Source organism: Arachis duranensis, chromosome 2, assembly GCF_000817695.3.
Source record: "Arachis duranensis cultivar V14167 chromosome 2, aradu.V14167.gnm2.J7QH, whole genome shotgun sequence".
NCBI classification, from domain to species: domain Eukaryota; kingdom Viridiplantae; phylum Streptophyta; class Magnoliopsida; order Fabales; family Fabaceae; genus Arachis; species Arachis duranensis.
Window position 1 is genome coordinate 85,180,522 of NC_029773.3, and position 15,937 is coordinate 85,196,458.

General features: G+C 29.6%; 1 protein-coding gene across 1 annotated transcript; it reads left to right on the forward strand.

Annotated features, from left to right (window-relative positions):
* The first annotated feature begins 7,204 nt into the window (after nucleotides 1-7,204).
* On the forward strand, nucleotides 7,205-8,784 carry LOC107475624 (UDP-glycosyltransferase 72D1-like). The gene has a single exon (XM_016095290.2). It carries the CDS (start codon nucleotides 7,255-7,257, stop codon nucleotides 8,728-8,730), a length of 1,476 nt encoding a protein of 491 aa, XP_015950776.1. The 5' UTR covers nucleotides 7,205-7,254; the 3' UTR covers nucleotides 8,731-8,784.
* The last annotated feature ends 7,153 nt before the right edge of the window (nucleotides 8,785-15,937 follow it).

Consider the following 15,937-nt stretch of genomic DNA (forward strand, 5'->3'; position numbering starts at 1 on the left):
CCTTAACAATGAAGGATTAGTTGCTCATGGTTCAGAGAAGAAAACTAGGATTGTAAATTGGAATGGAATAATGTTGTTTTTGGAATCACCCTGTTGGCATCCCTTTTATAATTAATCCTAATTAATTTAAAATCTATCTAAAACTAAAATAATATCTTTTTCTCAAAATAATATTTGAATTTAAATTTGAATTAATTAACAAGTCTTAAGCTGATGCGTGGGGACCAGTTGTTTTGTCCATTCTACAGCTTCTAATCTGTGTTTTCTGGGCTGGAAATTGGGTCAAAACAGCCCAGAAATCACCTCCAGCATTTTCTGTATTTTTCTGCACGTGGCGCATGTCAAGCGTACGCGTCAGTCACGCGTACGCGTCGATGGACTTTTCTGCGAGTCACACGGATGCCTCGGTCACGCGCACGCGTCGCTGTGAAATTCTTCAAATCACGCGTACGCGTCAGTCACGCGCACGCGTCGCCGTGGAAAGCTCTAAAACACGCGTACGCGTTAGTCACGCGTACGCGTTAGTCACGCGTACGCGTTAGTCACGCGTACGCGTTAGTCACGCGTACGCGTCGCTCCTCGCTGCCATCTCCTTTGATTCTTGTGCTGCAGAAACTCCACCAAATCCAGCCGAATGCTACCTAAAATAAATAAAATGGCAAAAGACTCAAAGTAGCATCCATATTGGCTAAAAGATAATTAATTCTTTATTAAACTCAACAAATTAGATGCAAATTCACTAGAAAAAGATAGGATATATGCTCACGCATCACTAGGCTCAGGGTGCAAAGCACCCAAGAAAAGAGAATTAAAGAAAATTTTCTGTGTTCAAGGATTAAACTGAAGCATAAAATATTAGAGAATTCATAATATTATCCGAATTCTAATTCCGAATGACAATAAAATTATTCTGATTCAAAGGATAGTGAAATGCCAAACCTATTCAAGATTGCAGTTGTAAACCCCACTTTAAGAAGAGACATGAGCTTAATTGAACTCTCACTCTCATGCAAATTCACATCCTAGGCCTATATTAGTTTTGGTTGCTTGAGGATAAGCAACAATTCAAGTTTGGTGTTGTGATGCGTGAGCATCTTCTCTATCTTTTCTTAGTAAATTTGTATTCAAATTATTGAGTTTAATCAAGATTTAATTACCTTTAGCCACTATGAATACTACTTTGAGTTTTTTGCAATTTTTATTTATTTCAGGTAGCATTTAGATGGATTTGACGAAGTTTTGTAGCAGAAAAGGAAGAAAGCGAATGATGCTGTCAACCCCGACCTCCTTGCACTCAAACAAGAATAACTTGAGTTACAGAGGTCCAATTGACGTGATTCTAGTAGCATTAGAAAGCTAACTTCCAGAGCTTTCCAACAATATATAATAGTATACCCTTTTCTTCTATTTCACTCTGCCTCCTCCACGCTGAACTTGAGCTTTCTTAAGTTCAGCATGGAGTCCAACACACAAAGGAAGAAGCACACATCATCCATGCTGAACTTGAGAATTTCCATGTTGAGCGTGGACTCAAGGGAAAGCCAATAAATCAACACTGTCTCATCCACGCTGAACTTGAAATTCCCTAGGTTCAGCGTGGATCCTCAATACTCCAGTGGTCCCCATGTACGTCCAAGGGCTTGTACGAGTAGCTAATTAGTTTTGATTAAATTTTTATTTTATTTATAATTAGGAAAATATATTATTTAGTTTAGAAAATATATTTTACATTAATTAGGATTAAATATAAAAGGAAAAAAAATCAGCCCTTCGGGCTGTAATCTCTTCTTTTCTACCTTATTCCACAATTTACAGTTTTTTAAAATCCTAGTTTTCTCTCTGAACCATGAGCAAGTAAACATCCACTATTAAGGTTAGGAGCTCTGTCTATTATATGGATTGATACTATTATTTTTCTATTTTAATTCATGTACTGATTTATATTTCAAGAATTGTTTTCATTCTTTATCTTATGAATTTGGGTGGAAGGGAAGTCTGACCCTTGTTCTAATTGAGTTCTTGTATAACTTGGAAAAGCTCTTTACTTGAACAACAGCTTGAAAACATATTCTCCTAAATTTCTAATTATCTAGACTTAACGAAATACGTGACATATAATCCTTTTATATTTGAGTAATTAGGATTTCTGTGGTATATAAACTAGAATTGAACTTCACCCTCTAATTGGAATTAAGTGACCAAGGAATTGGCGGTTGATGAATTTTAGAGGAGACTAAAAAGGTCTAAGGAATTAGGGTTTAGTTACATATAGTTTGCCGTGAATGAAATCTTGCATGATTAAAATAGTTAGTAAGAAAAGTCAATCCGAAAAATAGATAACTCTGAAGCCTTAACTGTTTCTCCATATATTATTCACAACTTGTTTACTGTTTGCTTTCTGATATTCTGAATTTACTGTTAATGCTTTTGAACTCTCTCAACACTCTTTTCTGTTTGTCTAACTAAGTAAATCATTTAACCATTGTTGCTTAATCCATCAATCCTCGTGGGATCGACCCTCACTCACCTGAGGTATTACTTGGTACGATCTGGTGCACTTGCCGGTTAGTTTGTAGACTTTAAATTCCGCATCACATACTAAAAGATCACAAGATAGCAGTAAAATTATATAAATTTGCATATTTGTATTATATTGCAATTTTATTTAGTTGAATGGATGTAGGTTCACATTTATTGGATTGAATTCTTGTCAGAAATAAAAAAAAAAACCATCAAAATTTCTTAATTTTAACACCGAAATATTGCTACAAAAACACAAAAATTTTACTACAAATATTAAAATGTCTTCTTATACTATTGTTATGTTGCTGTATTTTGTTTTTGTTTCTTCTTCTCCTCCTCTTTTTCATGTTATTGCTGTCATTTATTCTTTCTTTTTTATTTTTTCTTGGTTTTATTTCTCTAAAGAGAGTAAAAAATAAGAAGAATTATGAAAAAATAAAATAAAAAAGAGAAGATAAAGAAAAAAAGATGAAAAAGAAGAAGAAAACGAACCAGAAGATGAGAAAGAGGAAGAAGAAGAGTTTTGAATTATGCAGAATTTATCAGAACAAATAACACCAAAATTTCTTAACAATAACACATATATTTCTTAATTTTTATACCGAAATTTTGCTACGAAAGTACAAACATATATTTTTTAATGCTGCATTTTTTTCTTCTTTTTATTCTTCTTTCTTTCTTTCTTTTTTCTGTTGCTCTTATTTCTTCTTTTAGGAGCATCGCTTCTCATATTAGATTTGAATGAACATATGTATTATAATTTTATTTAGTTGAATGAATATAAGTTCCTTTTCTTCCTACTGATTTAACACCATTATGTGTTTCTTCTTTTTTTTTGATTTTTTTTATTCTTGTTAATAGAGTAAAATAAGAAAAATAATGAGAATGTAAAATAAGAAGGAGAAGATGATGATAATGAAGAAGAAGGAGGAGAAAGAGTTTTGAGTTATCATTAAGTAATTCTGTGCATTCTTGATTTAAATAAGTTTTAGAATAATCTTTGAAGAATTTTTTAACTTTTTCAAGCGTGTTAAAAGTCATCTCAATCTTTGGCACAAGCTGCTCATCAACATCCCACAGAAACTAAAAATATACCGAAAGCATTTCTAAAATAAACCAATTTATAATTCAAAATACACTGAATTTGGGAACAAAACAGATTTATCAAAATAATAATTCAGATTCAGAATTCGTACATTACATTCAAATTCAAACCATCAACTATGAACAACAATTTTCACAAACAAAAAACAAAATTATTTGACTGCAAAATCATAAACTACTAACAAATTACATTAACTAAATTCGAACAACACCTCAACCACTTGATTCGATTCAAAACAATAATACAATTCACAGTTAACAGTCTGAACTTCAAAATACACCGAAATCATTTCCAAAATACACCAATTTATAATTCTAATACACTGAAACCAGGAACATATTCATCAAAATAATAATTCAGATTCAGAACTCGTACATTACATTCAAATTCAAACCATCAACTATAAACAACAATTTTCACAAACAAAAAATAAAATTATTCAACTACAGAATCATAAACTACTAACAAACTACATTAACTAGATTCGAACCACACTTTAGCCACTTGATTCGATTCAAAACAATAATACAATTCGCCCTGATTCAATTGACATTCTGAACTTGAAAATACACCGAAAGCATTTCCAAAATACACAAATTTATAATTTTAAATACACCAAAACTGGTAACGAAATAGATTCATCAAAATAATAATTCAGATTCAGAACTCGTACATTACATTCAAGTTCAAACCATCAGCCATGAACAATAATTTTCACAAACAAAAAAAAATGATTCAACTACAGAATCATAAACTACTAGTGAACTATATTAACTAGATTCGAACCACACCTCAACTACTTGATTTGATTCAAAAATAATAATCTAATTCGCCCTGGTTCAATTGACAGTCTGAACTTGAATCATTCATTGTCTTCAAAAACGAAATACCTGTTCAAAACTGATTTTCCAACTTGATTTCAAAAACTTTGATCCAAATCTTCAAATCAGATAAAAGAGCATTGATTTTGAACGAAGAGAATACAGAGAACGAAGAGAACATAAAGAAGGAAGAGAAACGCAAAGATGGAAGAGAACTTAGAGAACACAGAAAACGCTGAGAAAATTCGGAGAAGAAAATGAAATACGCATGAAAAAGGCATTTATATATATTTGCGCGTTAAGTCAAAAATTTGTTAGAAATAGTGGTGCATGGAGGTGAATTAGAATAAAACTACTTGGTTGAACTTGGCTGTTAAATGACTTGGATGTAGAGATTAATTGTTAACTTATATAAATTTTGATACCTACTCAAATAAAAAATACTAAAAATATATTTTTATAAAAATATTTTGTTTAAAAGTGTGATTTATTTATTTAGCCACATTTTAAACAAAAACAACACTTTTATAACATATCAAAATCTAATCTTATAATCTATCATTCAAGAGGAAAAAAAAATATTTTTATATGAAGACAATTATAAAGTCTTCGATAGAGTATCTACCATAAATTTTTAATATATTGAAAGTAATGATTATTTTTTGGTTTAAGAATATTAAGAACTCAAGTAACAATATTGGTATTTGAAGCTATGATATTGAGTCTATAAGTGTTTTAGATTGAGCCGTTGAAATTATCAGTAGTCGGATGCAGTATCATTCTACAGTTTGATGAATTTCTCAATAGCTATCTAATTTTGTTAATTAATTAGAAGTGTAACTTAGTTTTTTTTTGGTCGGATGAAGTGTAAACTTAGTTTAAACATGGTTGATTATGCACAATGAGGGTACCAAGCTACTTGAGAGTAGCTTCAAATATGCCCTGCGATATAATTGTGTAGTGTTTCGTTTTTTGAGCTTCGGTCCCGTTTAAAATAAAAAAGAAGTTTGGAAAGGTTTGGGCTTCCATATAAGCTAGAAATTTCCTCTATAGTCAGTTTATGTTAGATATGTCTGTTTTGTGTTTTGTAAGGGAAATTGTCCATAAATGATAGCAAAGGGGATATTTTGGAATTTTGAATTTTGTACTTCGTATAAGGGCTGATGCATGCAGCTGGAAAAGCATGAATAAGGACTTTGAGAGTTCTGAAAAAACAAAATATTAGAAATTTGGTCACCTCACCCGTTCTAATTGGTTATGAATAGTATAAAATAATATCACTATGCAGCTTGAAGTTTCTAATGTATAATGATGACTTTTTATTACCTAAAAAGTGTAGATTTTAAGCTTAGAATATTACTTGTTTTGTAGTGATAAATTTAGGTATAGACAAAATTCTTTGTACTATCAGAGGGAGAAAAAAAAATGCTGACCAGTCTTTTGTACTAAACAAGTATATAATATTTATCATCTATGAAGTTCGGATATCATACAGGTATGAGACACGATATAAATTAATTTTAATTTTTTTTGTAAGACGGAATAACATGATATATATCGTATTAAACTATATTTTAAAAGAATTATAATAATTTTTTGATATTTTTAATATTAAAAAAAAACTAATATCATTAAATATTTTTAATGTCTTTTTTAATTGTATAAAATATTTAAAACAATTTTTTTAATAAATAATAATATATATTATTTTNAATAAGATTGAACATGTCAATACATAATAGTATTTATTATTTAGGTGTGTTTAAATATGTTTAATTTTTTTTTTTGTTAAAACACAATTGACACATAACAGATATATTAGATGAGTATCGATTGTGGAATGAGCATTATGTCTGAAATATGTTTGAGACACAAATCTAAATACTTCGCGCTTCATAGTTCATCAAATTCAATTGACGAAAGATTCAAATCAAAGTATCAAGTCCTTGTGTGTGCAAATTCATTACAGCACCAACACAAAAATTAAATTTTGTTTATAGTAAAATTTAAATAAGTTTGACATCAATTATTCTATTAACCGTTTTAAAGAAATGTTTATAGATTATCATTATCTCAAGTTAGCTATAGGAGTTGAACTTGAAGCTCTGTGAGATTAAAATCCATTTCTTAATAACTAGTAACTATACCAACCAACTTTTAGCCTAAAAAGCAAAAACTAATTCAATTAATTCGCATTTACAAATAATATTCTAAGGTATCAATTCAATGAGAATAACTGGTTCAACTCGCACCAAGATTTTCAACTTATTATATTCCAATTCTCGTGCCCTGAAAAATCTGTGAATTATTCTCACGAAAAGCCTTTGATCAATTCACTGAAAACTGATTTTGCATTTTGTGCACCTCTTTTTCTTTTTCCTTTGTTTTTTGGGAACTTCAAGTCTTCATTCTGCATTGAATTTTCACGTTTTACCAATCACATTTAATTGTTTTATTTTCCTTCATTTGTTTGTTTATGCAACAAAGAATGTGGTGTTATCATCAAGCAATAGTGCAATATAAGTTGGCTTTTGACTGGGAAGAAATAAAAAAAAAATATAAAAAAATGTAACATTATCAATGCTGACTATCCAAATCACAGCAGCCTAAATATTTAAATATGAGGATTATTATTATATTAAAAAAATGTTGAATGAATACTTATTAAAATAATAGATTACTTCTATTCTTCAACAAATCTCACTTATAAAAATAACAAGTTACTTTTATTATTCATCATCAAATCTCACTTCATCTCTAGCAATAGTTTCATTCATCATTCCACTTCTTCACATCTCCATAACCATGACAATTACAAACTCTTCAACGAATCATTATCATGCTGCACTTCTATGTCCACCAGGTATGGGTCACATAATCCCTTTTCTTGAACTTGCCAAACACCTTGTGTCACATACCATAATTACCAAAGTAACCTTGTTCATAGCTTCAATTAACAACAAATCTTCTAAGCCTCAAGTAGAAACAAATATTCTTCAATCATCAGTGAAACAAGGCCTCTTTGACATCATTCATCTGCCTCCTATTGATGTTCCTACTAATGCAAACATGGGAACAAAGCTAGCAATCATAATGAAAGAATCAATCCCATTTATTTATCAAGAAATCTCAACCATGACATCACCAAAACCAACAATTCTCATCACCGAGCTATTTGGATCACTAGTGCTACCTATTGCTGAACACTTCAACATGTCAAAGTTTGTATTTTGGCCTTCAAGTGCATGGAATGTTGCACTTTCACTTCACACACCAACATTAGATAAAGTTGTGGAAGGTGAGTACACAGATCAAGAAGAGTTTATCCGAATCCCTGGTTGCAACCCCATAAGCCCTTGTGATTTGTTCTCACCATTTCTTGATAGGAATGATCAATTGTATCATGAATATCTTCCAATGTGTGAGGAGTTAAGAAAGGTTGATGGAATTTTTGTGAACACTTTTCTTGAGCTAGAGGCTAAGACAATCTTAGCTCTAAGAAGTGGAAAAATATACAAGGTACCAATTTATCCAATTGGACCATTGATCAGGGAAGCTAAGAAGCAGAATTGTGACGATGAAAATAGAGATCATGTTATTGATTGGTTAGACAAGCAAGAAGAAGAGTCAGTGATATATGTATCACTTGGTAGTGGATACACAATGTCACATGAACAAATCAAAGAGATGGCTTTGGGATTGGAGCTAAGTGGGAAGAAATTTGTTTGGTCTTTAAGGCCACCATCTACAAAAGCCGGGAACGATCGTTATCTCACAGCAGGCGAGGATGCCGGATCGAATGGCGTCCCTAAAACTCGAGCATCCGTTAGTGCTTTCCCAGATGAATTCCACAAGATACAAAACAGGGGTTTGGTGATATTGGATTGGGCACCACAATTGGAGATTTTGAAGCATTCATCAATTGGAGTTTTTGTGTCACATTGTGGATGGAACTCAATACTAGAGAGTGTGTCATGTGGGGTTCCAATTGTTGGGTGGCCTCTGTTTGCAGATCAATTGATGAATGCAGAAACGATGGCTAAAGAAATTGGAATTGGAATTAGATTGAATGTGGCACAATCTACAAAAGTTGTTGGAAGTGAAGAGATAGGAAAAACTATATGCAAGATAATGGATAAGGAGGACATTGAAGGTTGTGCAATGAGGAAAAGGGTTAAGGAGCTTAAGCACATAGCAGAAAAAGCTTGGTCTCAAGATGGTCCTTCATTTTGTGAAATGACAAATGCATTTGTAAAAATAAGTCACACAAATGGGGTGTGATTAGTGACAACTCTAGTGTAAGATTTCTATGAAGAAATAAAATATTGATGAACATGTTTGCTTGAATTTTTTCTTTACAATTGTTGATCCCTTTTTTTGTTTCTGTTATGCTTGACTAACTAGGGAAATTGTGAATCCAGTAACCGTTTTAAATTTTACAAATGAAATAAAATTAAAACTAAAGCAGCAGCAACTACTTTCTGCTGTCAAATTTGACTTTTGAACGTGTTTGTTTATATTTTTCTTTTCAATGACACAAGCGAATCATTACTATATTCCGTTGCATGATGCATCATTGTTTAAAGTAACAATTTATTGCTCTAGTCAAACGATTCCATATTAGTATAAAACAAACATTTTTAATTTGAATAGTCATTTTTTAGCCAATTTTTTTATCCGACCTTTGACGATTATTTTGAAGGACAAAGTGTTTTTTTGACAGAAAAAAAAGAGCTCCAGTCCCGGTCTCTTAACACAATGGGATAACATGATTTCTTCATCATTTTTATCGTTAATTCATAATGAAAATTACTTAGATGGCATGTTTGGGTGATAAGCCGGATCACAGCCAAATTAGTTAGGAACCTATTTGTCTTTAAATTTAAATTGATCATGGACTTATTTATTTTTATTTTCTCTGACAAACAATATCGTTTTGAGGTCAAATTGGTTGAGAGTTTATTTATCAAAAACTTATTTTTCATAAAAAAAAATTTAATATAATAATTTTTTTAAAATCAAATTTTTATTGTTATGATATTCATTATATTAATTTTTTTAATAAATTATTAACTGAAATGATGTAGAATTTAATAATTATCATTTTTTTATTTGCAGGCTACAACAAAGGATACTAGCGAAAATTAAAATATAATTAATAAACTTGTAATATAATTTAAAGAAAAGCAACTCTGTAAATTAGTAATATATTACTAGTTTTTTTGGATTGTAATTAGAATTTAAAATCTCTTCTACTCTTTTGTAATAATTTCATCATAATACTTAATAAATGAGTGAATTATTAGATATTAAACAAGTAACATTCTTAATGCTTAAAAAATAATAATTTTTTATGATTATTTCATTTAAAAACATTCAAAAAATTACACAATAAAAAATCATGAGAAGTGATATTAAGTCAACATAATTAACTAGCACATACTTTAAAAAAGGTTGTCAATTTTAATAATAATACAATGTTTACATATATAAATTTACAAATATTTCAATCTAAATAATTATATATGACTATAAATAATATTCAAAGTCTAGTATAAATATTATAACGATCGTTATATATGTCACATATCTGACATATGTCAAATAAATGTGTTCACTGAATTTTAAATTGTCTTATAATAATTTTTTATTTATATATTTAAAAATTACAATTAAAATTATTAGAATAAATGGGACATATAAATTCCTAATTAATTTGAATTTATGGACAAACAGATTCCTAATCAATTTGACAATGACAACATGACACTTAACGTGCGAGCTCATCACCAAAACGTGTCACTTAAGCAATTTTTTGTTATAAGTTAACGACAAAAATGATAGAAAAATTACGTTGTCTTATTATATTAAAGGATTAATGGTCAAATTAATCCCCTGAAAAATAGTCCGATCGTCATTTTCGTCCTCAAATAATTTTTTTAATTAAATTAATTATTTAAAGATCTAACATCAATTTCGTTTGTCTTTCCATTTCTGGACTAACAGTTTCTGTCAATGGTTATACACGTGAATCATTAACTGACACGTGTGTTGACAATTGCATGCCCAAATAGAGGTGGATAAGATATGTTCACTACATTTCGTCAAAATAGTCCTTGGCCCCATTTGTATAAACCCTAATCCCAAAATCCACAAAGACATTAACCCATCTTGTTGAGTGGTGTTGCAGTGGTGCAGAGCCATTACCTAGGTTTAGAAATCATGATACGGAGTGCTGGTGGAGGACGAAATGGTGGGTTGTCGCTACAATCACTGGGTAGCTTCGGTTCTTACTCCTCCATGCCAAGAAAGAGGATGAACATGGAAAGAACCTATTTTTATGTGCTAAAAACTATGATTAAGAAATCTGGGACACCAAAAAATTCAAGAAGGTTGTTTCACACTTGTCTAACATTTTGGTTGAGTTTAAATTGGTATGAATTATAGTTTTTTGAATTCCTTCGCCATTAACGTGGGATTCACTTTTTGCCCTTGACATATGCAGAAAGATAGCTATTGTAACTACTTTAGTTGAGTAGATGTAATGAATATGAAATTTTTGAAGTTGCAAATAATAAGATAGAAGTAGAATTTAAAGTTGAGAATAACTATGAAGATTGGAAAGTGAAACTAAGTTGGAGAACAGGTAGTTTGGAAACTGAAGTCAGAATACTTAAGATGTTAGGTATTTTCATATTTGTTGGAGTAATAGTGTTTATGTTAGTGATATGTGTTTCAAATGTTCGTAATATAAAGAAATCAAGTATTATTTAGAAGTTATTAGTTTACATTTTTAAATGTTCAATTTAGTTAGATATATTTTGATTTTGTTTATTTAGTTAATAAATTGTGTCTTATGATATAGACTTAGAGTTTTCTTTATTTTTATCTAATAAGAGGTTATAAATACCTCATAAATTATTGTACTCGTCATTCAGTTATTAGAGGTGTGAAAACCCTTCTTTTTAGTTTCATGCTGAAATCATAGTGTGGACAATTAAGGTTGAATGAATCCCTCTTTTGTTGTATCAGAAAATTGGGTAGAAGGTTGAGAAGTCCCTTCAATTTAATTCCCAAACTATGGCACGGACATGTTAGGTTGAGGAGTCCCTTTCTTGTTGCGTCAATAATTTGGTTAGAAAGTAGAGTGATTCTCTTTGTAGTCAATTTCAGTCTATTCCTTTTATTTTCTATTTTAATTTCAATGTATCTTTCTATTCTATTTGAACTCTTGTCTTTTGTTTATCCTCTTTTTTCTTATCATTTGATATCAGATATCAGGTATTAGATTAATCTTTATTAATTTATATTTGTTCTTTTTGTGTCAAAAAATAAAAAAGAGTTCAATGTCTCTCGCATCTTTTTATATGTTCTTGTCATTATATGTTCTTGTCATCTTTGTCTGCCTTGTGTTTCATTATTGTTTTTGTTGTTCTTGTTGATTTCAATATTTAAAAAATAAAAAAACATACAATGCAAAGAGAAAAAAAATAAAAAAGAAAAAAAATATATTTTCCTTATATTTGTTCTTTTCATACATTAATTTTTTAACGACAAGATTTGAGTATGAATCTTTTTTGAATAGAAGGAGAATGATACGTGCTTCAAATAATGTTCGTGATATGAAGAGATCAAGTATTATTTTAAAGGAAAAGTCTAGGGGGCCAGCAATTTTTGTGATTGTTAGCCATCAACTAGCCATCAATAATGATTTGATGGTGTGAGATTGGTGTGAGATTTCATCTAATGGCTCACCTTCCTCTGCTGGTTACATGCTGGCCAAAATTCAATAAAATTGCTGGCCCCTAGCATTGTTCTTATTTAAAAGTTATTAGTTTATATTTTAGAATGTTCAATTTAGTTTGATGTATTTTGATTTTATTTATTTAGTTACTAAATTGAGCTTTATATTATGGGATTAGGATTTTTTTATTTTAACCTAATAAGAGGTTATAAATATCTCATAAATTATTGTAGTTGTCATTCAGTTATTAAAGGTATAAAAACTTTTTTTTTATTTTGTGATAAAACCATGGTGTAAATAATTAAAGTTGAGTGAGTTCTTTTTTTATTGTATCAGAAAATTGAATAAAAAATTAAGAAATTCCTTCAATTTAATTATTAAATTATGACGTGAACAAATTAAATTGAAGTTAACTAATTCTTTGTTTTTGTCTCCAATTGCAGACTTCTTGAAAGGTTGAGATATGGGCTGAGAAGTGGGCTGCCGAACAGGTTGGGTTGTTGGGAAGAATCCTTCAAGGATTGACTATGCGTGTTGGGGGTTGGGAATGAACTTTCAAAGGTTGGCTATGAGTGTTTGGGCTTGGGAATGGACTTTAAAGGGTTGGCTAGAGGACTTTGGTTGCTGATTTAAGAAATTCAGGAGCTAGTTGTGAAGATTTAATTGTGTTTCAGGCTGTGATTTGGACTGAGCTTAACTTTGTGGTTTGGGCTGTGGTGAGACAGTGGTTGTAATGGAGTATTGTTGGGCTTAGACATGGGAAATAATTTGGGTCTTAAACAATATCTCTTATTAGGATAGAGGTATTTGTGGCTTTGGATTTACAAGTGCTGATTTCTAAAATAACCAACTCATCCTACCGACCAAAAAAAAAAAATAAAAAATAAAAAAAATAACCAACTCATTCTCATCCTCACACATACACTCTACCATAAGTGTCTATGAGACTCCATACACAAAGTAAACGTTTATCAAATTGTGATTTTTTCTACCATTCTTGACCATTTTTAATAAATCAGCATCTACTTCTAATTTTTTCAACCCAACTTCAATTACATTCTCAATATTTTTTAGAAATAACCATTTACGTCTGCATCTCTTAATTTCTTACAATATTTTTTTACAAAGAAAACATCCAACGTATCTCCTTCAACCTCCATTAAAATCTCTATATTGTTTGGTTCATAAATTTTTTATTTATTTTCATCATTTTTAAACTTTTCACCATGATAAAAAAATAAATATCATTGAATAATCCTCCATTTACAAATAAAAATTGATAACAGTCAATCACATAATATACTTTGTTTTTTGTTTCTTTTATATTTTATAAAATGTAAACAATTTAATCATGTTTTAACAACAAAAACACAATAACGGCCTTAATCAACATAGAACACCATAACACCAAATCCTACCATTAATATGAGCAAAACAAAAAAATATAACAATCCACACAATAAATATTTGGTTCCATGAAAACAGAGCATTCACATTTTTCAACCAACAAATTAAACATAAATTTGTAAAATCCTAGTAGCAACTATCCTTAGCAAGGGCAGCCTGCGAAGAACGAGCGTTGTCACACTCGGTGGAGCGTTGTTGACGATGACTTTCTCAACCCTTCCAATGAACGAAACTCCGATCACCTTCTTTCTTGGTATTGTGACGTTTCTATGTTTTGATTAGTGAAAAGAGAAGAGTGAAAGAGTAAAAGGAATTGTAAATGGAGGTGAAGAATTACCTCAATAATAAGAAAAAGATGTCGCGTTTCAATACCACACACACCTTAATACTATAAAATGGCGTCGTTTTATCACTATTTATTTGTCACTTAACGATACACGTAGAAAAACGTTAACGAAAAGTGTTAACTTTATAACAAAAGGACAAACGAAATTAATGTTAAATTTTTCGAGTACTAATTTAATTAAAAAAATTATTTAAAGACGAAAATGATGATTGGCCTATATTTTAAGGATCAATTTGACTATTAACCTTATATTAAAAAATAGAGATTAAATTAAACTCTTTTTTTAACATGTACTTTATCTTTCGAAATAATAATCAAAAATCAGATTAAGTATTTATTCATAAATAATAAGAACTAAGTACTAAAGGAGTAAAAAGAAGGAAATGGCAACGCTGCCCCCATCATCCACGGAATCATGCAGTTGCTTTCACAACTTAATGGGCAGGTCTTTAAGCAACAGATAATGGGTCGTGTGCCATGTATGAAGTAGGTTTTGTGATTTATTTGTTTGGTTCAATGAGAAAAGTTCACAATCTTCACTCATAATAAGTCATAATATTGCGATGCACATACATACCTATTCATATTTTCTAACCTAGTCACCATTTCATTCATCCTCCAAATATTTTTTTCCCTCCACGGAGAGAATCATCAGTTCCTTAGGCCATGCTCCAAACAACAACGTCACTTCCTATTAAAATTTTAAAACACTGCCATGCAAATTATTTATATATCTATAGTTTAATTATTTTATTAGTCTCTATAAATCTATAATTTTTTTTAATTAGGTCTCTATACTATTTTTAATTTTATAATTAAGTTCTTTTCTTATAAAAAAATATTAAAATTAATAGAATATTTCTCCCAAAATACATATAGTCAAAGATCTAGTTAAATTTTTAATTATGAATACTTTTAATTTGCACAAATATATTCAGCTAATTCTAATATTTTCTACACTAAAAAAAAATCTAATTATAAAATTAAAAACAATGTAAAAACCTAATTGAAAGAAAAAAAATATATAGAAACCTAATTAAAAATTTAATAAAACTGTAGAAATTAATAGAATAATTAAACCTATATCTATATATACTAACAATAGATAAGCAAATTATGCTTATATAGATTATTATGTTAAATTAAATTAATTTTATTTGAATTATTGCATCACTAAAATATACAATTAATATCCTTTGATTAATTATATTAACTAATGAATATACAAATTATCTTTTTCGTAAACTTTCTAATAATCAATAAAATAGATTTATCATTCATATTCTTTGTATAGTTAGGAATGGCAATATCATTCAAACTCGCGGGTACTTACTCTCTCCTTATTCATTTAGGGAGAGTAATTACCTACTCCACACCAAAATAAATTTTTACTGAAACAGATTCTTAGGCAGGGTGGGACCAGACCGAGTTTAGGTAATATTTGCTTACCTACCCCGTTATATATAAATTTTATGCAAGTTATTGTAGGACGAAACAGAGTCGAATAGAACAAAAATCCACTTCTACCCATCCTATTACCCCTTATGTATAGTTATAGTAACTATTGATATATTGATTATCCTTCTAATAACAATATTCAATTTACAATTAGTTATTAATTATAATTACTATTCTTTTTATGACTAATTATAATTACTAGTCTTAATTATTCATTTATAAAAAATTAAGGTGTAAAACTTACTATTAGCGTTAAAGGTTTAGAATTTAAGGTAATATATTTAGTACGCAATTTTTTTAAAAAACTCAACAAATATTGCATTGATTTACCTTTAATAAAATTAATTATATTTATATTATTATATAATTACTTATTTATTAAGAATTTATGGTTTATAATTATGGGTAGTAAAATTTGAAAAAAAAATCTCTAAAGTGACAATATTAGTAAAATGGTAAAGCGATACTTTAATTACCTTTAAATTTGTAACATTTATTTTCTGTGAGCCTCACTATCTTAATTCAATAGTGAT